This window comes from Coregonus lavaretus (assembly GCF_964263955.1).
Source record: "Coregonus lavaretus genome assembly, chromosome: 16".
NCBI lineage: Eukaryota > Metazoa > Chordata > Actinopteri > Salmoniformes > Salmonidae > Coregonus > Coregonus lavaretus.
In genome coordinates, this window is record NC_140003.1 from 40,103,100 (window position 1) to 40,128,743 (window position 25,644).

Here is a 25,644-nt window from a genome sequence, read left to right on the forward strand (position 1 = left end):
GATTTGCTTTTGAAAAGGCCTACCATTCAGTCCATGGGGAATATACTTAAAAGACATTTACATTTTAGTCATTTAGCAGACGCTCTTATCCAGAGCGACTTACAGTTAGTGAGTGCATCAATTTTTCATACCTAGGGGATAATGATATACGAGTCTGTCATGGCAAACTTATTTTAGTTGGAATTATGAAAAAATAAAGATTGGAAGTGTGTGGGTGGTAATTGTGGAAAATGGGAGTTGTGTAAATTGCTTTGATATAGAAGGGTTGGTTCCACGAAACGAGTGCCTTTTGCTTATTGTTTATATTTGAAGTAGAAATTGTGCTTAGTAATTCATAAATACAAAATTAAATAAACTGTCCCTCATTTTAAGGTAAACCTTGTTACGTGAACTAAACTCATTTTAATATGGTGACACTGTTCTTATTTTTTTTTATTATTAAAAAGAAACTTTGAATATTTAATAGTCAAATCCTACTGTAAAAGCAGGTGAGCTGGTTCTACTATTTTTGGCCACTTTCTGGTGTTTTGTGGTGGAAGACTGAGAGGGTCGAGCATAATGTGTCAACCGTTATCCATAGACAGACAGGCTAGAAATGTTTTAACAAAAAAAATGCCCCTCCTTGATGCACACAACAAGCTTCCATTTCCCCTGTCATAAGGGGATTTACGGCTGATTTAAAATGAAAACGACTCAGAAGCCTGTTGGACAGACTGACTGATCAAATAGTACAGGGGAGAGAGAGAGAGGTTTCAGTGTATCTAGTGGTATATTCTCACACCTGCTCTTCTAACACAAGTTAAGCAAAGCGAGTGTCTACAGTACTGTGTGGCAATCAGTGTCTATTCAGTGTCTATACAATGTTTATTCAGTGTCCCTATTATATGTGCCACTATATGTGATTGTATGAATTCTGTTAATGTGTGTTTGTCTCTGTGGGTGTGCGTGTGTATCTGTGGGTGTGTGTTTGTCTCTGTGGGTGTGCGTGTGTATCTGTGGGTGTGTGTTTGTCTCTGTGGGTGTGCGTGTGTATCTGTGTGCCTCTGCCCGTGTCTCCACTCACCCTCGATGTAGAGCGGCTCCACCACGTCGTGGTTGATGAGCTCAAAGTTCTCGTGGCCGATCCAGTGCTCCACGTTCCTCTTGCGGCCCGTGAAGAAGTTGTCCACCACCGTCACCTCATGGCCGTCCATCATCAGCTTATCAGTCAGGTGGGAGCCCACGAAGCCCGCTCCGCCCGTTATCTAGGGGATAGAGGGTTACACCATGAGAGAGGGATGAGGGAGGGAGGGAGGGAGGGAGGGAGGATGAGGGAGGGAGGGAAGGAAGGGAAGGAAGGATGAGAGGGAGGGAGGGGGGGAAAGGAAGGAAGGAAGGAAGGAAGGAAGGAAGGAAGGAAGGAAGGAAGGAAGGAAGGAAGGAAGGAAGGAAGGAAGCACCAAAACGATCTAGACAGAGTAAGATCTAATTCAGTATAACCATGACAGAGGGAAGGAGGGAGAGTAAACTTTCAGTGTGTCCGATTTAGGGTCAAATCTTAACTTCAGATACAAGAGACAACTTGGGACAGCATAACTTGGGGGAGACATAACCTGGGGGAGACATAACCTGGGGGAGCCAGAACCATTTCAGTCAGACAGATCTGCCCTAAAGCATAGGCCTAATCCCTAGTGTGCCTTCAAGCTAGTTGCAGCTAGTTGTCCATTAAAGACCTGTCCTAAAGTGGGAAATGATCAGATGTATTAGAGAGGATGTGTAATGTGTTTAGTATGGAACTCTGGATGAGAAGGTTTGCCAGCCAGACAACTCAGTGTCTAGTGAGTGGTGGCTTATGCAAGCCCAGGAAATCATGACCCTGTTGGGGCTCTCAGCAGCACTACAGGCACTGAAGTTACTGCCACAGGTGTATAGGAACGTACACACACTCATCTCACACACACACATTTCACACTCTCATTTCACAAACACACACACACACACACACGTTCCCTGACATAGTTTCAGCTCAGAGATCTGATCAAAAAGTATGATTCTCCACAGCGCAATATGTCTACCACCTCAGATATATAAAGAGTGTCAAGCCAGGGAAGAATGACGAACAGAGAGAAAACATTTAATTGAAAAGTAATTGGATGTCTAAGAGGGCTGACTGACTGAGGGCAGGAGGAAAGGAGGATGAGTAGAGGAGGTGGAGATGGAACAGATTAATGCTTTAAGTCCAGGGTTGTGATCTCAGAAGTAAGAGAGGAATGTGTGTGTGTGTGTGTGTGTGGCGTGCATGCATTTGGAAACGCTCACCAAAATCCTTTTCCGATCCTTCTCCGAGAGGAACTTCACAGGGGGGTATTTCTGAGAGAAACTGGAAATCAGGAGAAACATTCCAGAAATCAAACCTTTGATAGGAGGAAAGTACATTAATAAAAATCAAAGCCATGAAATCCATCTATAAGTCATATGTGAGCATCATGTTGATTGTGCTGATGAGAGCTGTAAGGCTACTGAGATGAACAGTACAGTAGAGGACTTCATTAGGGACATCATCAGGGCTTCCTCTTAGGCTTGGCCCCTCTGGCCTGTGGGTTAACACTGTGTGATTGTGGCAGGGAACAGTGTGTGTATAGTGGCAAGGGAAGGGCAGCAACGTTGTTGCCTTCCATATCTCCCCCCCCCCCCCCCCCGTCCAATTTGGCCGTGTTTAGCTGAGACAGCATGGTGAGAGTCTTTAAGAGGCGTACCCAGGAAGCTGGGTGAACTTAAATGGGGAAGACAGGTGCTAAGAGAGGCAGTGAGATGGGATTTAGTTCCATGATTAATCATGCCTGGGGACCTTGTGATGACCGTGTGTGTGTGTGTTAGGCTTGGGCGGTACACTGTATACTGGGGTATTTGGAAATAGCCACAGGATGGTTTTTCAAAACCGTCAATACCGTTGAAACTACACTGAACCAAAATATAAACACAACATGTAGTGTTGGTCCCATGTTTCACAAATTTGTTTACATCCCTGTTAATGAGCATTTCTCCTTTGCCAAGATAATCCATCCACCTGACAGGTGTGGCATATCAAGAATCTGAATAAACAGCATGATCATTACACAGGTGCACCTTGTGCTGGGGACAACAAAAGGCCACTTTAAAATGTGCAGTTTTGTCACACAACACAATGCTACAGATGTCTCAAGTTTTGAGGGAGCGTGCAATTGGCATGCTGACTGCAGGAATGTCCACCAGAGCTGTTGGCAGATAATTTAATGTTCCTTTCTCTACATAAGCCGCCTCCAACATCCAACCCGCCTCACAACGGCAGACCATGTGTATGGCGTTGTGCTAGCGAGAGGTTCGCTGATGTCAACGTTGTGAACAGAGCGCCCCATGGTGGCAGTGGGGTTATGGTATGGGCAGGCACAAGCTACGAACAACGAACACAATTGCATTTTATCTATGGCAATTTGAATGCAGAGACACCTCAACGAGATCCTGAGGCCCATTGTCGTGCCATTCATCCGCCACCATCACCTCATGTTTCAGCATGATAATGCATGGCCCCATGTCGCAAGGATCTGTGCACAATTCCAGGAAGCTGTATACTCACCAGACATGTCACCCATTGAGCATTTTTGGAATGCTCTGGATCAACGTATACAACAAGCGTGTTCCAGTTCCCGCCAATATCCAGCAACTTCACACAGCCATTGAAGAGAAGTGGGACAACATTCTACAGGCCACAATCAACAGCCTGATCAACTCTATGTGAAGGAGAAGTGTCGCGCTGCATGAGGCAAATGGTGGTCACACCAGATACTGACTGGTTTTCTGATCCACGCCCCTACCTTTTTTTTAAAGGTATCTGAGACCAACAGATGCATATCTGTATTCCTAGTCATGTGAAATCTATAGATTAGGGCCTCATTTATTTATTTAAATTGACTGTATTCCTTATATGAACTGTAACTCAGTAAAATCTTTGAAATTGTTGCATGTTGTATTTATACATTTTGTTCAGTATATTTTCTTTGATTTATAAATCCGAAGCAATTTTTTTGTTTGTATTTTTTTATTTTACCCCTTTTTCTCCCCAATTTCGTGGTATCCAATTGGTAGTTACAGTCTTGACCCATCGCTGCAACTCCCGTACGGACTCGGGAGAAGCGAAGGTCGAGAACCGTGCGTCCTCCGAAACACAACCCAGCCGAGTCGCACTGCTTCTTGACACAATGCCCGCTTAACCCGGAAGCCAGCCACACCAATGTGTCGGAGGAAACACCGTACACCTGGCGACCGTGTCAGCGTAGACTGCGCCCTGCCCGCCACAGGAGTCGCTAGTACGCGATGGGACAAGAATATCCCAGCCGGCCAAACCCTTCCCTAACCTGGATGACGCTGGGCCAATTGTGCGCCGCCCCATGGGTCTCCCGGTCGCGGCCGGCTGCGACAGAGCCTGGACTCAAACCAGGATCTCTAGTGGCACAGCTAGCACTGCAATGCAGTGCTGTCACGCCCTGGCCTACATAACTCTAGCTAGTTTGGTCAGGGTGTGAATATTCTAGATTTGTATTTCTATGTTGGCCGGTGTGGTTCCCAATCAGAGGCAGCTGTCGCTCGTTGTCTCTGATTGGGAATCATACTTAGGCAGCCTTTTGGCACTGTCTAGTTGAGGGTTCTTGTTCCGTGTAAGGTTTGTTGTGTTGTACCTTTGGACTTCACGTTTCGTTTCCTTTGTTGTTTTGTCGTGTGTTTATCGTTAATAAACATGTACGCATATCACGCTGCGCCTTGGTCCGACCCTTCTTTAAACGAACGTGACAAGTGCCTTAGACCAAAGCGCCACTCGGGAGGCCTGAAGCTACTTTTTAAGTAAATACCTGTAGTTAACTAGTGAAATACATTAGGAGATTAAGAAGATTGTGTTCTTCATTTCACCTGTCACATAATTTTTCATTGTGAAGCTTCCCGGTAGTCCCCAGTCACATGGTGTTTGTTTACAAGTCCATAACAAAGAGAGACCGGAGTTTTGTGAGTCACTCACTGTTGTGCAGCACGTGCCAGGTGATCTAGTTACAGTATGGAATTCACAACTAAATGTTTGCCAGCTAGATATCTTATAGCTATTAAGTTAACTGTCTAAAATGTGCTAAATGCTCTACAGTTGTGCATTTGCTTTGCTAATTTAGTAGCTAGTTAGCAATCTAGCCAAGTAGTTAGCTGCTTCTAAAACAGGGGTGTCAAATTCATTCCATGGAGGGCCTAGCATCTGCAGGTTTTTCCTTTCAATTAAGACATAGACAACCAGGTGAGGGGAGTTCCTTACTAATTAGTGACCTTATTTCATCAAATCAAGCTTCACTTGGTAACAGCAGAGAATCCCCTCCTGGATCAAGAGCCTTGCTGTCTAATATTTGTTTTGTGCAGAGAATCCCCTCCTGGATCAAGAGCCTTGTTGTCTAATATTTGTTTTGTGCAGAGAATCCCCTCCTGGATCAAGAGCCTTGCTGTCTAATATTTGTTTTGTGCAGAGAATCCCCTCATGGATCAAGAGCCTTGCTGTCTAATATTTGTTTAGTGCAGAGAATCCCCTCCTTGATCAAGAGCCTTGCTGTCTAATATTTGTTTAGTGCGTTCAGCAAACTGTAAGTAGCATTTGTTTAGTTACTTGTATAACTTTATGAGCTGGGATGTCTGTCCTGCAAATATTTTAGGCCAGAGACTGTTAGCATTTATTTAGCGATCTCTGTGGGATTTTACAAGTACTTGTTAGCATTGCTAACCTTTGGATTTCAAAGGCTCATTGGGGTTTGAAAATAGCTCATTTTGTGTTCAGTGCCGGTATTACTATGAAAATCTGGATACCGCCCAAACCTAGTGTGTTTGTGTCTCTGTGTGTTTGTCTCTGTGTGTGTGTGTGTGTGTGTGTGTGTGTGCGCCTTCATGCCTGCCAAGGCGAGTGAGTGAGATACAGTGCATTCGGAAAGTATTCAGACCACTTCCCTGTCTCCACTTTGTTACATTACAGCCTTATTTTAAAATCAATTAAAACAATTAATTAAAAAAACTCAAATCTACACACAATACCCCATAATGACAACGCAGAAACAGGTTTTTAGAAATTGTTGCAAATGTATAAGAAATGAAAAAATGAAATACTTATTTACATAAGTATTCAGACCCTTTGCTATGAGACTCGAAATTTAGCTCAGGTGCATCCTGTTTCCGTTGATCATCCTTAAGATGTTTCTACAACTTGATTGGAGTCCACCTGTGCAAAATTCAATAGATTTGACATGATTTGGAAAGGCACACCCCCCTGTCTATATAAGGTCCCACAGTTGACAGTGCATGTCAGAGCAAAAACCAAGCCATGAGGTTGAGGGAATTGTCCGTAGAGCTCCGAGACAGGATTGTGTCAAGGCACAGATCTGGGGAAGGGTACAAAAACCTTTCTGCAGCATTGAAGGTCTCCAAGAACACAGTGGCCTTCATCATTCTTAAATGGAAGAAGTTTGGAACCACCAAGACTCTTCCTAGAGCTAGCCGCCCGGCCAAACTGAGAAATCGGGGCAGAAGGGCCTTGGTCAGGGAGGTGACCAAGAACCCGATGGTCACTCTGACAGAGCTCAAGAGGTCCTCTCCAAGGACAACCATCTCTGCAGTACTCCACCAATCAGTCCTTTATGGTAGAGTGGCCAGACGGAAGCCACTCCTCAGTAAAAGGCACATGACAGCCCGCTTGGAGTTTGCCAAAAGGCACCTAAAGGACTCTCAGACCATGAGAAACAAGATTATCTGGTCTGATGAAACCAAGATTGAACTCTTTGGCCTGAATGCCAAGTGTCACATCTGGAGGAAACCTGGCACCATACCTACGGTGAATCATGGTGGTAGCAGCATCATGCTGTGGGGATGTTTTTCAGAGGCAGGGACTTGGAGACTAGTCAGGATCGAGGGAAAGATGAACGGAGCAAAGTGCAGAGAGATCCTTGATGAAAACCTTCTACAGAGCGCTCAGGACCTCAGACCGGGGGGAAGGTTCACCTTCCAACAGGACAATGACCCTAAGCACACAGCCAAGACAACGCAGGAGTGGCTTCGGGACAAGTCTCTGAATGTCCTTGAGTGGCCCAGCTAGAGCCCGGACTTGAACCTGACAGAGCTTGAGAGGATCTGCAGAGAAGAATGGGATAAACGCCCAAATACAGGTGTGCCAAACTTGTAGCGTCATACCCAAGAAGACTCAAGGCTGAAATCGCTGTCAAAGGAGCTTCAACAAAGTACTGAGTAAAGGGTCTGAATACTTATGTAAATGTAATATTTCTATTTTTTATGTTTTATAAATTTGCAAAATATTCTAAAACCCTTTTTTTGCTTTGTCATTATGGGGTATTCTACGTAGATTGATGAGGGAAAAAAACGATTTAATCCATTTTAGAATAAGGCTGTAACGTAACAAAATGTGGAAAAAGTCAAGAGGTCTGAATACTTTCCGAATGCACTGTACATCAACACCGTTATGTTACCAAACTCCAACATGATCTTACCACCAATATTAACATTTACACCTACTATCGTCGAACGATTTAGGGTACAATACCCACTATTCTCACAGGGCTTTAGTTTGCAGATGCACATAAACAGACCGGTATCCCTTCTTCCTTTTCTTTCCAAAATAGTTGAGCATGCTTTCTCTGACCAACTCTCTCAGAACGATCTTCTTGACCCTAACCAGTCAGGCTTCAAGACGGGTCACTCAACCGAGACTGCTCTTCTCTGTGTCATGGAGGCTCTCCGCACTGCCAAAGTTGACTCTCTCTCCTTTGTTCTCATCCTCTTAGATCAGGGGTCTCCAACAGGTCGATCGCGAGCTACCAGTAACTCACAGCCCACCTATGAGTAGCTCGCCAATCTAATCTGAAAGAAAGTACATGCATTTTTTTGTGTTCCATCGCAAACTGTCATAAACATAAAGCTCCCGGCTTTATCCCACCCCTGGTTAGCCACTATTGGCTTAAAAAGCCAAACGTAACACAATATCTGCCAATTAATTTCCAGCAATATTGCCCCTGTCTGTCTGTTTGATGTGCGCGTTTGTCTATCAGTCCGTATGTAGCCAGGTAGCGATGCTAATGATAACCGCTGTCTTGTGGGTAGACAGAAAGACTTTCCCCATAAACCTTCTCAATGAAATGTAAACTGCAAAGTAGACTTACTTGACAGAACAAGACTATATCATGATTATTTGTATAAATTGGGTGGCCATTGTTTTGCAAACATGACATGTTCTGCAGCAGTAGGCCTAACAGCAGAAACATCGCTAGACTGACACATTCCTCTCTTGCTAGATGCACAATTAACGTTTTATTTCCAGACCTATAAAATGGTCTGATGTGATTTAAGCATTGATATGGACTCAGAACATCCATTTTTGTTGTTTCTTTATAAATAATTGGTATATTGAAAGTTTAAAAAATCCAAACCAGGAAAAATACAACTAAGAAAACAGGTTATGGGGCCTGTCATGCCAAATACTGTTTGTTAACCATTATATTACCAGGTATATTGACAGAAAACACATATCTTGTACACCAAGGACCCAGGGAAGAGATGAAGGGTAGAGAAGAATGTGCCTATTTAAAAGCTATAAAGAAAATGAGTAGGTTGTGACTTTTTTTTTTTTTAAGTAGCTAAAACATGTTGGAAACTGGGCGTCTCTGCACACTCTTGGATTGCATCCTACCTGGCATGTCGCTCCTACCAGGTGACATGGAGAGGATCTGTGTCTGCCCCACATGCTCTCACTACTGGTGTCCCCCAGGGCTCGGTTCTAGGCCCTCTCCTTTTCTCTCTATACATCAAGTCACTCGGCTCCGTCATATCCTCACATGGTCTCTCCTATCATTGCTATCCGGATGACACAACTACTTTTCTTCTGACACCCAGTTGTTAGTGCTGAGCGATTAGTGTTTTTTGAGGTTGGTTCGGTTTCGGTTCAATTATAAAAAAAATAATCACGGTTTTCAATAATTTGTTCAAATATTAAATGCATTATGAAATAATAACATTCAATTGATTTTAGAGCTTTTGAATGGAAATTCCAAAGCCCAAAATAGTGAACATTCAATTGCCAATAACATGTCAAACATATTCCATTGTCTCTGTCAGGTCCACATTAGGTAGACATCAATAGAAAAATAGGAAATTACTATGAAATAATAATGACTTCGTTTTTATTTGATGACTTTATTAATTTTCATTCCTTAAAGTCATCTCATCTCTGCTCAGGCAGTAGCAGCCAGCCATCCATCTAGCGTTATCTCTGTGCTCCCCATACTGTACTGTCTTTAGTCATCCTATTTAGCTAGCCTGCCCAAGTATGCTGCAGAGCTGTCTGACGAAATCATTTTATTCGTTTTTCAAAGAAGATAAGGCATACTTTCACAAACTGCCTCTATCCCTCCCGCTCGTTGTTGTGTTGTGTACATTCCTCTCTCATGCTGTCTTTGCGTATCTAACCTAACGTAGCAGGTGTGAAAATTTATCTCCATCTCCGTCCGAGCTGGAAAGAACAGCCACAATGGATTATGGTCATTGTAGTTAATTACCATGTTTCTGCGCTGAGCTAGGTTGAATATTTTGCTTAATGAAAACTACAACTCTCTTCAGTCCAGCATCTCACATAGATCTTGACTTGATTTATCTTGTGAATGAGCGGATTTCTTCTAGAGAAACAGCGCATTGGGCTCTGGACAACACCCTGTCATTCTCTGCAAACATCAAAGCAGTGACTTGCTCCTGCAGGTTCATGCTCTACAACATCCGTAGAGTACGACCCTACCTCACACAGGAAGCGGCGCAGGTTTTAATCGAGGCTTTGGTCATCTCCCATCTAAACTACTGCAGCTCTTTGTTGGCTGGGCTCCCTGGGCTCCATTGTGCCATCAATCCTCTGCAACTTATCCAGAACGCCGCAACCCGCCTGGAGTTCAACCTTCCAAAGTTCTCCCATGTCACTCCGCACACTCCACTGGCTTCCAGTCGAAGCTCACATCCACTACAAGACAATGGTACTTGCCTATGGAGCAGCAAGAGGAACCTTAAGGCTCTGCTTAAACCCTACACCCCAACCCGAGTACTCCATTCTGCCACCTCTGGTGTCTTAGCCGTTCCACCTCTACGGGGGCGTCAGCTCCCACTCAGACATGTCATAGGTCTTCTCTGTCCTGGCACCCCAATGGTGGAACCAGCTTCCCCCTGAAGCAAGGACAGCAGAGTCCCAGCCAATCTAACTCTTTAAAGAGTATCTTAAATGAATTCCACGCAATTGGTATCTTCCTACTAGCACTGATGTTGCTGATAACTACTTTATTGAGGGGAATCGTACTTGCTATGACTGTGATATGTGGTTGTCTCACCCAGCTATCTTAAGATTAATGCACAAAGTCGCTCTGGATAAGAGAGTCTGCTAAATGACTCAAATATAGTGTAAACTTAGTCCACACCCACCCACTCAGAGACACGCATCCACTCAGAGACACCCACCCACTCAGACACGCACCCACTCAGAGACACGCATCCACTCAGAGACAGCCACCCACTCAGAGACACGCATCCACTCAGAGACACCCACCCACTCAGAGACACCCACCCACTCAGAGACACGCATCCACTCAGAGACAGCCACCCACTCAGAGACACGCATCCACTCAGAGACACCCACCCACTCAGAGACACGCATCCACTCAGAGAAACTTAAATGCCTCATGAGCTTACGTCAACTGTCTTAACCCATCAGAACCCCAAATATAAACTTGTTTAACTCCACTGTTTGTAAACCATGTAAATAAACAAACACTGTACTCTTCAAAATATGGTTAAAACTATCATTTTGATATCATGGACGGTCAGTCCTGGCATCCATAGCTCCATCTATGGATTATTATATATTATTTCTCCAGCCCCATTCCTCAGCTGTTTACTAAAACTGAGGAGAGGTGACTGCATTATCGTTTGAACTGCAGATTGCCCGTTTAAGATATGGAACATCTGTAGCACAGCACACCACCATTAATACGATATGTCATGAATAAATATGCCACTGCTGGGAGATTAACTCTGCGTGTGTGTGTGTGTGTGTGTGTGTGCTTGCGTGTGGGCGTTTGCGGGTGTGTGTGTGTGTGTGTTTGCGGGGGGGTGTGTGTGTGTGTGTGAGATGAAGCAGTTATACCTCAGCTCCAGATCCCGGATCTTCTCTCTAAGGGGAGCAACTGCCTGTGTGAAAGAGATAGAGAGATAGAGATAAAGAGAGAGAGAGATAGATAGAGAGACCCCACAGGGATAATATGGTATCATGGTATTATCCTAGCGTAAGGACACACACACTGTAAATGTAATGCTAAATAGCCATTTAGAGCAGTTGGGTTTGGGCTGCTCTGTACGACTGTGGAACTGTTTTCCCTGTTGGGGTAACAAATGCACCCGACGACAAGACGAAGTCACACATCGATAATTTAGTTTGTTGTATTCCCTTAAGCTTGCACCGTACGTGCACACACATTTTTGCTTGTTACGTTCCCAGACAACACCTTCACCCCATCGGTGTGAGACATCGAATCAGAGATCAGTGTCTGTCTGGGGGAGAAATGTCACCCTGGGTAAAAGCATGCGCAGACACACACAAATGAGTGTTCAGAGGTACTTAGAACCATAAGGTCAGCCAGATATGAAACAGCCCTATTCTAATGAGGAAACTGACAGAAATAGAGCTCGCTCTCTCTCTCTCACACACACACACACACACACACACACACACACACACACAGAGAGAGAGACAGAGAGTGAGTGAGAGACCATCGACAATGCTAAACACATCCCAGGGTGACACAATGTGCAGTTTACAGGACAACTACAATCAAGTGTGTTTAGTGCTGAGCTGGAACAAAAGCACAGTGCAGCCCACCAGGAGTAGGAGTCTCTAGCCATCCATTCCTGCTCTAAATCATCATTAGTAATGCATCATCGCCCTCCCATTGTGCCTGTCAGTCTGACTATATCTGCATCATCTACAGCTCTCCCTCAGTGGCTGTTTGGGCCTTCAGGGTAACTATAACAATAAAGAGGCAGATGAAGAGGGAAAAAAACAACGAGACGTTTGAACACCTCGGGCGTCAGGCCTCTAACTGGGAGTTTGAATTAAAATGCCTTCACACACAGCGACGCATCAGTGTGTACACTGTGCTGTGTGTGTGTGTGTATGTGTGTTGGACGGAGGATTTTGTGCAGGGGACATTTTATTATTAATATTGCTCATACATTGCATGATGGGAAAAATGTGGAGGAAGAGAGAACTCACCTCATCAATCCTTTCCTCAATCTTCATCTCTCCATGTTCCTGTATGGATCTAGAGAGATAGAGATAGAGAGAGAGAGATCCACACGTGGTCAAAACTCTAATCACGTCAGCCCAGTCAACAGCTCACCACACAAAGCCCGCTGTTAGGAACCCACGCTGCCTATCTGTCCCCCACTCCTCCACCTCCTCTCCCCTGTCTGTCTGGTTGTCTGTCCAACCCCCTTTCCTCCTCCACTTCCTCTCATTCCCTAAATTGCATCATTTGCTCCCTTCATCCCCTCTTGGTCCCCCTCCATCCCCCGATCTCCTTAAATCCGCCTCCTCCATCCCATCTCCTTCATTCCTCCTCTATCCCCTATCTCCTTAATTCCTCCCCCTTCATCCTCTTCAACCCTCCTCTTCCTCTATCCCCCCCCCCCCCCCCCCATCTCCTTCATTCCTCCTCTTCCTCTCCCTCCATCCTCTTCAACCCTCCTCTTCCTCTATCCCCACCCATCTCCTTCATTCCTCCTCTTCCCACAGTGGTTATACAAACAGACCAAACAGGTGGTCCCCGATAGGGCTGAGGTGGCCATTACATTTTGTCAGCCAGTTACTGTCGTGCAAATGACTGCCGGTCTCACAGTAATTGACCTTTAAATAACATAAAAAAGGTTTCTCTTCTCCAAGCCTCCACGCATACAAGACACTGATGCTCGCCTTTGGAACGTCTACATTTTAAAAAGTTTAATAAATCCATTTAATATACACAATAACAATACATGTATTAATTATTTTAGGCAGGTCTAAAGAAACATTACGATATGAAGAGAATGTATTTCAGAAGAACAGAATATGAGTTGGCCTACTGTATGTTATCTGGCTATGCGCCATACCATAGGCTGTATGTATGCTACAGTCGTGGTCAAAGGTTTTGAGAATGACACAAATACTAATTTTCACAAAGTCTGCTGCCTCAGTTTTGATGATGGCAATTTGCATATACTCCAGAATGTCATGAAGAGTGATCAGATGAATTGCAATTAATTGCAAAGTCCCTCATTGCCATGAAAATGAACTTAATCCCCAAAAAACATTTCCACTGCATTTCAGCCATGCCACAAAAGGACCAGCTGCCATCATGTCAGTGATTCTCTTGTTAACACAGGTGAGAGTGTTGACGAGGACAAGGCTGGAGATCACTCTGTCATGCTGATTGAGTTAGAATAACAGACTGGAAGCTTTAAAAGGAGGGTGGTGCTTGAAATCATTGTTATTCCTCTGTTAACCATGGTTACCTGCAAGGAAACACGTGCCGTCATCATTGCTTTGCACAAAAAGGTCTTCACAGGCAAGGATATTGCTGCTAGTAAGATTGCACCTAAATCAACCATTTATCGGATCATCAAGAACTTCAAGGAGAGAGGTTAAATTGTTGTGAAGAAGGCGTCAGGGCGCCCAAGAAAGTCCAGCAAGTGCCAGGACCGTCTCCTAAAGTAGATTCAGCTGCGGGATCGGGGCACCACCAGTGCAGAGCTTGCTCAGGAATGGCAGCAGGCAGGTGTGAGTGCATCTGCACGCACAGTGAGGCAAAGACTTTTGGAGGATGACCTGGTGTCAAGAAGGGCAGCAAAGAAGCCACTTCTCTCCAGGAAAAACATCAGGGACAGACTGATATTCTGCAAAAGGTACAGGGATTGGACTGCTGAGGACTGGGGTAAAGTCATTTTCTCTGATGAATCCCCTTTCCGATTGTTTGGGGCATCCGGAAAACACCTTGTCCGGAGAAGACAAGGTGAGCGCTACCATCAGTCCTGTGTCATGCCAACAGTAAAGAATCCTGAGACCATTCATGTGTGGGGTGGCTTCTCAGCCAAGGGAGTGGGCTCACTCACAATTTTGCCTAAGAACACAGCCATGAATGGTACCAACATCCTCCGAGAGCAAATTCTCCTAACCATCCAAGAACTGTTTGGTGACGACCAATGCCTTTTCCAGCATGATGGAGCACATTGCCATAAGGCAAAAGTGATAACTAAGTGGCTCGGGAACAAAACATCTAAATGTTGGGTCCATGGCCAGGAAACTCCCCAGACCTTAATCCCATTGAGAACTTGTGGTCGATCCTCAAGAGGCGGGTGGACAAACAAAAACCCACAAATTCTGACAAACTCCAAGCATTGATTATGCAAGAATGGGCTGCCATCAGTCAGGATGTGGCCCAGAAGTTAATTGACAGCATGCCAGGGCGGATTGCAGAGGTCTTGAAAAAGAAGGGTCAACACTGCAAATATTGACTCTTTGCATAAACTTAATGTAATTGTCAATAAAAGCCTTTGACACTTATGGAATGCTTGTAATTATACATCAGTATACCATAGTAACATCTGCCAAAAATATCTCATAACACTGAAGCAGCGAACTTTGTGAAGACCAATACTTGTGTCATTCTCAAAACCTTTGACCACGACTGTAGTTCATTTAGCAGACAAGATATGCTTATAAATCCTGTGCCATATACAGTGCATTCGGAAAGTATTCAGACCCCTTAACTTTTTCCACATTTTGTTATGTTACAGCCTTATTCTAAAATGGATTAAATAAAACATCCTCATCAATCTACACACAATACCTCATAATGACAAAGCGGAAATTGGTTTTTAGAAATGTTTGCAGATGTATTCAAATAAAAAACATACCTTATTTACATAACTATTCAGACCCTCTGCTATGAGACTCGAAATTGAGCTTAGGTGCATCCTGTTTCCATTGATCATCCTTGAGATGTTTCGACAACTTGATTGGAGTCCACCTTAGATAAATTCTATTGATTGGACATGATTTGGAAAGGTACATACCTGTCTATATAAGGTCCCACAGTTGACAGTGCACATCAGAGCAAAAACCAAGCCATGAGGTTGAAGGAATTGTCCGTAGAGCTCCGAGACAGGACTGTGTCGAGGCACAGATCTGTTTTTTGTTCTGACATGCACTGTCAACTCAATCAATTGAATTTATCTAAGGTGGACTCCAATCAAGTTGTCGAAACATCTCAAGGATGATCAATGGAAACAGGATGCACCTAAGCTCAATTTTGAGTCTCATAGCAAAGGGTGTGAATACTGATGTAAATAAGGTATTTTTTTTATTTTTAATACATTTGCTAAAATTTCGCTTTGTCATTATTGGGTATTGGTATGAGGATCTTTTTTTATTTAATCAATTTTAGAATAAGGCTGTAAAAAGGGAAGGGGTCTGAATAATTTCCCGAATGCACCGTATGTGGAAGTAGTTTAGTGGCCAAAACAATAGCAGTAAGGATAAAATTCAATGTTTCATCAAATATTTTTATTTTATTTATTTTTATACTTAAAGGGGTCCTAAAATTCAAAATCAAATAGCAAAACTATCCTTGGTATGACCATCTTAAAACAATTCCGTATGTTAGCTTAGGCCCCCGGCTTAGATTCTAAATTAATACGAGCAGCTGAGAAATAAATATAGTAGCAGGTGGGATCCTCCTCTTTTTAGTGGCAACAATCAAAACTCTGCTTTCACACAGGATTGCATATAGAAATGTCTGGGCTTATAAGAACACTTATTTCACTCCAAGCACCAACCACTGTTTGAGGAGCATGCAGCCTCTAGCTATGCGACAGGTGACATTCCGCCCAAACTCTGTACGCCATGGGCTCTCCAACACTGTTCCTGAAACTACCCAGTGCTTAATTTAGGAAACAAAGTGAAATCTGTTCAGGAACATCAATAGTAACATGTTTTCACAACTAAACACATTTCATTAAACTGTTGACAGCCCCTCTCTCTGCGCGCTTGAGAAAGGAATGAAGGAGAGAGAGGAGGAGGGAAACGCATGGTGGTGAGACATTCTGTAGCTAAAGGTAATGTCAGCCTATTAATTATGAAAATATAAAAAATGCCCTATTACTAGGCTATTAAAAATAAAATACAAATGTATAACTGTAGACTAACTCTGTAAGCCGCCCTGCCCAATCAATAAACCAACAGCATGGCCTAGGGCTATACATTCTTTCCCGGAATCATGGATAGAAAGTTCAGAGCGTAGAGTAAGGTAACCAGTCCATCCAGAATGCATAATAATACAGTCCACCCTCAAAGGCGATTACAAGAATTTGTTTAATTTTGGAGTATAGGCTAGACCAATTATGTACCAAAGAAATCTTAAATATATTTTTTAATGTTTTATGTTTTTCTGCAATGAGCAATATGTGGTAGGCTATTAAGCCTGTATGTATGGTATGACGGCACCATCATTATTTTAATTCTCGGGGGGTTTCGGCCTCATAATATTATTACACTGAGTGAATAAAACATTAAGAATACCTTCCTAATATTGAGTTGCACCCCCTTTTGCCCTCAGAACAGCCTCAATTCGTCGTGGCATGGACTATAAGTTGTCGAAAGAGTTCCACAGGGACGCTGGCCCATGTAGACTCCAATGCTTCCCACAGTTGTGTCAAGATGGCTGGATGTCCTTTGGGTGGTGGACCAGTCTTGATACACACAGGAAACTGTTGAGTGTGAAAAACCCAGCAGTGTTACAGTTCTTGACACACTCAAACCGATGCGCCTGGCACCTACTATCATACCCCATTCAAAGGCACTTTTGTCTTGCCCATTCACCCTCTGAATGGCACAGAACGGGACCGCCGAGTGCTGAAGCGTGAACCGTGTAACAATTGTCTGTCCTCGGTTGCAACACTCACTACCAAGTTCCAAACTGCCTCTGGAAGCAACGTCAGCACAAGAACTGTTCGTCGGGAGCTTCATGAAATGGGTTTCCATGGCCGAGCAGCCACACACAAGCCTAAGGTCAATGCCAAGCGTTGGCTGGAGTGGTGTAAAGCTTGCCGCCATTGGACTCTGGAGAAGTGGAAACGCGTTCTCTGGAGTGATGAATCACACTTCACTATCTGGCAGTCCGACGGACGAATCTGGGTTTGGCGGATGCCAGGAGAACGCTACCTGCCCCAATGCATAGTGCCAACTGTAAAATTTGGTGGAGGAGGAATAATGGCCTGGGGCTGTTTTTCATAATTCGGGCTAGGCCCCTTAGTTCCACTGAAGATAAACCTTAATGCTATAGCATACAATGACATTCTAGACGATTCTGTACTTCCAACTTTGTGGCAACAGTTTGGGGAAGGCCCTTTCCTGTTTCAGCATGACAATGCCCACGTGCACAAAGCGAGGTCCATACAGAAATGGTTTAATAAAGATTGGTGTGGAAGAACTTGACTGGCCTGCACAGAACCCTGACCTCAACCCCATCAAATACCTTTAGAATGAATTGGAACACTGACTGCGAGCCAGGCCTAAATCACCCAAGATCAGTGCCGACCTCACTAATGCTCGTGGTTGAATGGAAGCAAGTCCCCACAGCAACGTTCCAACATCTAGTGGAAAGCCTTCCCAAAAGAGTGGAGGCTGTTGTAGCAGCAAGGGGGGGGAGACCAACTCCATATTCATGCCCATGATTTTAGAATGAGACGTTCGACTTTTGGCCATGTAGTGTACACAATCCATGTCTCAATTATCTCAAGGCTTAAAAATCCTTCTTTAACCTGTCTCCTACCCTTCATCTACACTGATTGAAGTGGATTTACCAAGTGACATCAATAAGGGATAATAGCTTTCACCTGGATTCACCTGGTCAGTCTATGTCATGGAAATATTTATCTTGGCTAGGTCGCAGTTGTAAATGAGAACTTGTTCTCAACTGGCTAACCTGGTTAAATACAGTGATGGAAAAAAGTATTTGATCCCCTGCTGATTTTGTACGTTTGCCCACTGACAAAGACATGATCAGTCTATAATTTTAATGGTAGGTTTATTTCAACAGTGAGAGACAGAATAACAACAACAAAATCCAGAAAAACGCATGTTAAAAATGTTATAAATTGATTTGCATTTTAATGAGGGAAATAAGTATTTGACCCCTCTGCAAAACATGACTTAGTACTTGGTGGCAAAACCCTTGTTGGCAATCACAGAGGTCAGATGTTTCTTGTAGTTGGCCACCAGGTTTGCACACATCTTAGGAAGGATTTTGTTCCACTCCTCTTTGCAGATCTTCTCCATGACTATTAAGGTTTCGAGGCTGACGTTTGGCAACTCGAACCTTCAGCTCCCTCCACAGATTTTCTATGGGATTAAGGTCTGGAGACTGGCTAGGCCACTCCAGGACCTTAATGTGCTTCTTCTTGAGCCACTCCTTTGTTGCCTTGGCCGTGTGTTTTGGGTCATTGTCATGCTGGAATATAATATAATAATAATAATAATAATAATAATAATAATAATAAGCCATTTAGCAGACGCTTTTATCCAAAGCGACTTACAGTCATGCGTGCATAAATGTTTTTGTGTATGGGTGGTCCCGGGGTTCGAACCCACTACCTTGGCGTTACAAGCGCCGTGCTCTACCAGCTGAGCTACATATAATATACACCCATCCACGACCCATTTTCAATACCCTGGCTGAGGGAAGGAGGTTCTCACCCAAGATTTGACGGTACATGGCCCCGTCCATCATCCCTTTGATGCAGTGAAGTTGTCCTGTCGCCTTAGCAGAAAAACACCCCTAAAGCATAATGTTTCCACCTCCATGTTTGACGGTGGGGATGGTGTTCTTGGGGTCATAGGCAGCATTTCTCCTCCTCCAAACACGGCGAGTTGAGTTGATGCCAAAGAGCTCGATTCTGGTCTCATCTGACCACAACACTTTCACCCAGTTCTCCTGAATCATTCAGATGTTCATTGGCAAACTTCAGATGGGCCTGTATATGTGCTTTCTTGAGCAGGGGGACCTTGCGGGCACTGCAGGATTTCAGTCCTTCACGGCGTAGTGTGTTACCAATTGTTTTCTTGGTGATTATGGTCCCAGCTGCCTTGAGATCATTGACAAGATCCTCCCGTGTAGTTCTGGGCTGATTCCTCACCGTTCTCATGATCATTGCAACTCCACGAGGTGAGATCTTGCATGGAGCCCCAGGCTGAGGGAGATTGACAGTTGTTTTGTGTTTCTTCCATTTGCGAATAATCGCACCAACTGTTGTCACCTTCTCACCAAGCTGCTTGGTGATGGTCTTGTAGCCCATTCCAGCCTTGTGTAGGTCTACAATCTTGTCCCTGACATCCTTGGAGAGCTCTTTGGTCTTGGCCATGGAGGAGAGTTTCGAATCGGAGTTTTTGATTGCTTCTGTGGACAGGTGTCTTTTTTACAGGTAACAAGCTGAGATTTAAGAGTGTGCTCCTAATCTCAGCACGTTTCCCGTATAAAAGACACCTGGGAGCCAGAAATCTTTCTGATTGAGAGGGGGTCAAATACGTATTTCCCTCATTAAAATGCAAATCAATTTATAAATTTTTTGACATGCGTTTTTCAGGATTTTTTTGTTGTTATTCCGTCTCTCACTGTTCAAATAAACCTACCATTAAAATTATAGACTGATCATTTCTTTGTCAGTGGGCAAACATACAAAATCAGCAGGGGATCAAATACTTTTTTCACCTCACTGTAAAGATGAAATAAAAATTAAAAAGAGCAGGTGTTCCTAATGTTTTGAAAACTCATCAGTGTATAGGCCTATGCAGAAGCTCTAATATGCATATGGTATTTTGAATGAATCCTCATTTTAGAAAGCGCTGTCCATTTTCCTGTGTTAGGCTTTGAAACAACATCCACAATGACCATGTTTCAACCAGTTTTAAAAGCATGATACTGTTCTGATAAGTGTTTGATGTGATTTTCGATTGCATTTCCATTGATGTCAGAGTGGTCAGAGGGACAGTAGAGTGCTGAGTACCAGATCATTAGGACCTGATGGTTGTTAGCAAGTTGGGTACTACCAACACATGTCCAGAGTGCATAAGAGGAGATTACCGTGACTCAACGGTCATGTGGAATTTTACTGCGGTTATGACTCATGACTGCCGGTGTGGCGGTAATGCGATCACCGCAACAACCCTACTCCCCACCCAATGTCAATCCCCTCAGCATGACAGGGCATCTTTCCATCCCTGCCTTCTGACCGACCCACACAGACAGACATATTAGACACACACATAGGCTATCAACGCACACGGAGACTGAGAAAGAGAGACAGCGAGAGAGAGACAGAGAGAGAGAAAAGAAGACAAAAACAGCATGAGCGGGAAATCCCGAGCGCATGCATGCGTGTGCTTTCTACAACCCCAGTTATATAATCTGCACTGCTTGATTTTATATATATATATATATATATATATATATATATATATATATATATATATATATATATATATATATATATATATATATATATTAACCAACTGCATTGTTGGTTAAGGGCTTGTAAGTAAGCATTTCACCTGTTGTATTCGGCTCATGTGACAAATACATTAGATTTTGGATTTAATGTTGGTCGTACAGGATTGCTCCTCTCTCTCCTTGGTCCATTTATATATCAAACAGTAACACACCTGGTTGCTCACATCAACAACCAACTCAGTGATGTAACATGGTTGATTGGCTAGTTAAGCCAACTCGTGTGCTGTTTAGAGTCTGAATCCAACCCTGATCACAACCTACGAGAATCAAAAACAGGATGAACACTAGCAGCCTGGAGAAAGAGAATTGAATGTGCTTTGGTGCATTCCTTCTAACAGAACAAATATTGTTGAGACGGAGTATAACTCTCTAACAGTCCTGGGTTGTTGAGTGTGTTTTGAGTCTGTCCAATGCAATTAAGGGTGAAGGGAGTGCAGTGGGAAGGAATGGGAGTCAAAACGAGTAACAGAATGGAATGGATAGAAAAGGAATAGCAATAGCATGACATATAAAAAGGAAAGGCACTGATAGTGTGACAGTGTAATAATGTTAGCCATGCATTTTTTAAAGAAGAAGAAAGGAAAGACATTAAAGCATTACTGTACCTCATATTGGTGTAGGTTCCCCAGACAGCTACAATGAAGGACGACAGAAGAGGAAGAAAACATTAACTAAAAGGTGCTTTTCAAAATGACCTTCCACACAATTACATTGTGTAGGTCTAGTGTTTTGGTTTTGCCCTTGGCTAGTACGTCCACATTCTCCTATTACTATATACACACACACTACTATACATACAGGTCTAGAAAACATTCATACATATAAATAAAAGAGTTGTGAATTCATTTTTAAAAGGAGCGAGAGATTAAGAGAGAGAGCTAAGTGACAAGCTAAAACGATACCCCTCTCTCTCTCCCTCCCTCCCTCCCTCCCTCCCCCCCCTTGCGGAGAGTGGAGAGTTAGTGTGATTGGTTCTAACGGACAGGATATGATTTGGATACGAAGAGCGAAAATGCTAATGTAGGTACTATTGACTTGCATTGGATTTGTGACATAAATGCTGAAAAGTTAGCTTTTGAAACGGTGGCCTGTTAAACAAAACCAAAGCATGGGTTGCTGTCATACCTGGTCCATACACTGAATACCAATTAGTAATTTGGGTGAACTATTCCATTAAACAATAGGGCGGGGGGGGGGGGGTTAAAAAAAACAATCACATAATAGCAGGAACACCACCATCTAGTGGTCAGAACCTGGTAATATCAGGATATAGGATGAGACATAAACCCAACAACTTCAATGACACATTTCTCTGAATAGAGGAATAAAAACCATCACCAAATTCTCTAAAAACATTACATAGGATGAAGAAACAATGTCAAAACTACTTGTCAAACATAGAGAACTGACATTATATACCTGTTGATGGGGTGGTAATGGCATGGGGTTTGTGGGATTTTGACCACTTCTTTGGATTCCTCATGTCTTACTCATTGTTAGAAAAAAGTTTGGTCCAAATTGGATGTTCAGTACTATAATTATTGAATATTATATGAATCCTATAAATTAAAATGGCCAATTTGGGTGCAATCGATATATTTCAAAAATATAGTTCAAAATATATTTCAACAAAATAATGTTGCAGGAATGCTAATCTTATTTGTTTCTAAATTGTTGGAGATCATGGCTCGACAGCAGTTTTCAAGTCTTGCCATAGACTTTTAAAGCAGATTTAAGTCAAAACTGTAACTTTGCAACTCAGGAACATTCACTGTCTTCTTGGTAAGCAAATCCTTGTGTTGTAGGTTGTTGTCCTGCTGAAAGGTGAATTCATCTCCCAGTGTCTGGTGTAAAGCAGACTGAAGCAGGTTTTCCTCTAGGATTTTGCCTGTGCTTAGCTCCATGCCGTTTCTTTTTATCCTGAAAAACTCCCCAGTCTTTGCCGATGCCCCAAACATAAGGCTTTGTTTGCATTTAGGGCAAAAAGTGTATTCCTTTGCCGTGCTTTTTTTCCTGCAGTATTACTTTAGTGCCTAGTTGCATACAGGATAGGATTTAGCATATTTGTATTATTATTTTCACTCTGTCATTTAGGTCATTATTGTGGAGTCACTACAATGTTGTTGATCCATCCTCAGTTTTCTACCATCAAACATTGAACTCTGTAGCTGTTTTAAAATCACCAGTGGTCTCATGGACATCCCTGAGCAGTTTCCTTCCTGTCCTGCAGCTCAGTTCAGAAGGACTGTATCTTTAATGTGTCTGGGTGGTTTAATACATCATCCACAGCATAATTATTAACTTGACCATGCTTAAAGACATTTTCAATGTCTGATTTGTTATTGTTACCCATCTACCAATCACAGCCCTTCTTTATGAGGCTTTCGAAAAGCTCCCTGGTCTTTTTGTAGTTGAATGTGTGCTTGAAATCCAATATTTGACTGAGGAACATTACACAGCTGTATGGGTGAAAGAGGAAGGGGTAGTCATAAGAAGAAATCATGTTAACACCTATTATTTCACACAGAGTGAGTCCATGGAACTTATTATGTGATTTGTTAAGGAAAATTTTACTCCAGAACTAAAATAGGCTTGCCTAAACAAAGGGGGTGAATACTTATGCAACAACTATATTTTAGTTATGTAATTTGTATTATATATTTTTTTTTTTAAATCACAATTAAATCTAATTCAATCCCACTTTGTAACGCAACAAAATGTGAAGAACATCTGAGGGGGGTGAATACTTATGATACCCACTGTAATTGGATTCCTCATGTCTTACTCATTGTTAGGAAGAATTATGGTCCAAATCAGATGTTAGGTACTATATTTATTGACGATTATAGGAATCCAATTCATTAAAGTGGCCAATTTGGGTGCAATCAATTAGCTTACTTTCTCAGAGATCAAATTATACACTGCTCAAAAAAATAAAGGGAACACTTAAACAACACAATGTAACTCCAAGTCAATCACACTTCTGTGAAATCAAACTGTCCACTTAGGAAGCAACACTGATTGACAATAAATTGCACATGCTGTTGTGCAAATGGAATAGACAACAGGTGGAAATTATAGGCAATTAGCAAGACACCCCCAATAAAGGACTGGTTTCGCAGGTGGTGACCACAGACCACTTCTTAGTTCCTACGCTTCCTGGCTGATGTTTTGGTCACTTTTGAATGCTGGCGGTGCTTTCACTCTAGTGGTAGCATGAGACGGAGTCTACAACCCACACAAGTGGCTCAGGTAGTGCAGCTCATCCAGGATGGCACATCAATGCGAGCTGTGGCAAGACGGTTTGCTGTGTCTGTCAGCGTAGTGTCCAGAGCATGGAGGCGCTACCAGGAGACAGGCCAGTACATCAGGAGACGTGGAGGAGGCCGTAGGAGGGCAACAACCCAGCAGCAGGACTGCTACCTCCGCCTTTGTGCAAGGAGGAGCAGGAGGAGCACTGCCAGAGCCCTGCAAAATGACCTCCAGCAGGCCACAAATGTGCATGTGTCTGCTCAAACGGTCAGAAACGGACTCCATGAGGGTGGTATGAGGGCCCGATGTCCACAGGTGGGGGTTGTGCTTACAGCCCAACACCGTGCAGGACGTTTGGCATTTGCCAGAGACCACCAAGATTGGCAAATTCGCCACTGGCGCCCTGTGCTCTTCACAGATGAAAGCAGGTTCACACTGAGCACATGTGACAGACGTGACAGAGTCTGGAGACGCCGTGGAGAACGTTCTGCTGCCTGCAACATCCTCCAGCATGACCGGTTTGGCGGTGGGTCAGTCATGGTGTGGGGTGGCATTTCTTTGGGGGGCCGCACAGCCCTCCATGTGCTCGCCAGAGGTAGCCTGACTGCCATTAGGTACCGAGATTAGATCCTCAGACCCCTTGTGAGACCATATGCTGGTGCGGTTGGCCCTGGGTTCCTCCTAATGCAAGACAATGCTAGACCTCATGTCGCTGGAGTGTGTCAGCAGTTCCTGCAAGAGGAAGGCATGGATGCTATGGACTGGCCCGCCCGTTCCCCAGACCTGAATCCAATTGAGCACATCTGGGACATTTACATTTACATTTTAGTCATTTTAGCAGACGCCCTTATCCAGAGCGACTTACAGTTAGTGAGTACATACATCTTTTTTTTTTTATACTGGCCCCCCATGGGAATCGAACCCACAACCCTGGCATTGCAAACGCCATGCTCTACCAATTGAGCTACATCCCTGCCGGTCATTCCCTCCCCTACCCTGGACGACGCTGAGCCAATTGTGCGCCGCCCCATGGGTCTCCCGGTCGCGGCCGGCTACGACAGAGCCTGGATTCGAACCAGGATCTCTAGTGGCACAGCTAGCACTGCGATGCAGTGCCTTAGACCACTGTGCCACTCGTCGGACACGTCGGACATCATGTCTCGCTCCATCCACCAATGCCACGTTGCACCACAGACTGTCCAGGAGTTGGCGGATGCTTTAGTCCAGGTCTGGGAGGAGATCCCTCAGGAGACCATCCGCCACCTCATCAGGAACATGCCCAGGCGTTGTAGGGAGGTCATACAGGCACGTGGAGGCCACACACACTACTGAGCCTCATTTTGACTTGTTTTAAGGACATTACATCAAAGTTGGATCAGCCTGTAGTGTGGTTTTCCACTTTAATTTTGAGGGTGACTCCAAATCCAGACCTCCATGGGTTGATACATTTGATTTCCATTGATAATTATTGTGTGATTTTGTTGTCAGCACATTCAACTATGTAAAGAAAAAAAGTATTTAATAAGATTATTTCATTCATTCAGATCTAGGATGTTATTTTAGTGTTCCCTTTATTTTTTTGAGCAGTGTATTTCATCAAAATAATGTTTCAGAAATGCTAATCTTATCCGTTTCTAACTACAGAAACAATTTCAGCACAATCTGAGATGGTGGGTGTCGAAATCCTCTTTCTTGTGCTTTATGAGCTGAAATGACCCATGTACTG

At 43.6% G+C, this 25,644-nt stretch overlaps 1 protein-coding gene across 2 annotated transcripts in view; it reads right to left on the reverse strand.

The window, feature by feature from the left end:
* The window catches only part of uxs1 (UDP-glucuronate decarboxylase 1), a 137,857-nt gene that overhangs the window by 99,454 nt on the left and 12,759 nt on the right, over positions 1-25,644 (reverse strand). The window contains exons 2-6 of one of the 2 annotated variants that reach the window (XM_084179859.1): positions 21,272-21,299; positions 12,341-12,389; positions 11,216-11,259; positions 2,299-2,359; positions 1,064-1,244 (exon numbers count right to left, since the gene is read on the reverse strand). In XM_084179859.1, coding sequence (XP_084035985.1) covers positions 1,064-1,244; positions 2,299-2,359; positions 11,216-11,259; positions 12,341-12,389; positions 21,272-21,299 — 363 coding nt within the window. The remainder of the gene's footprint in view (positions 1-1,063; positions 1,245-2,298; positions 2,360-11,215; positions 11,260-12,340; positions 12,390-21,271; positions 21,300-25,644) is intronic. The other variant, XM_084179860.1, reaches the window with a different exon arrangement.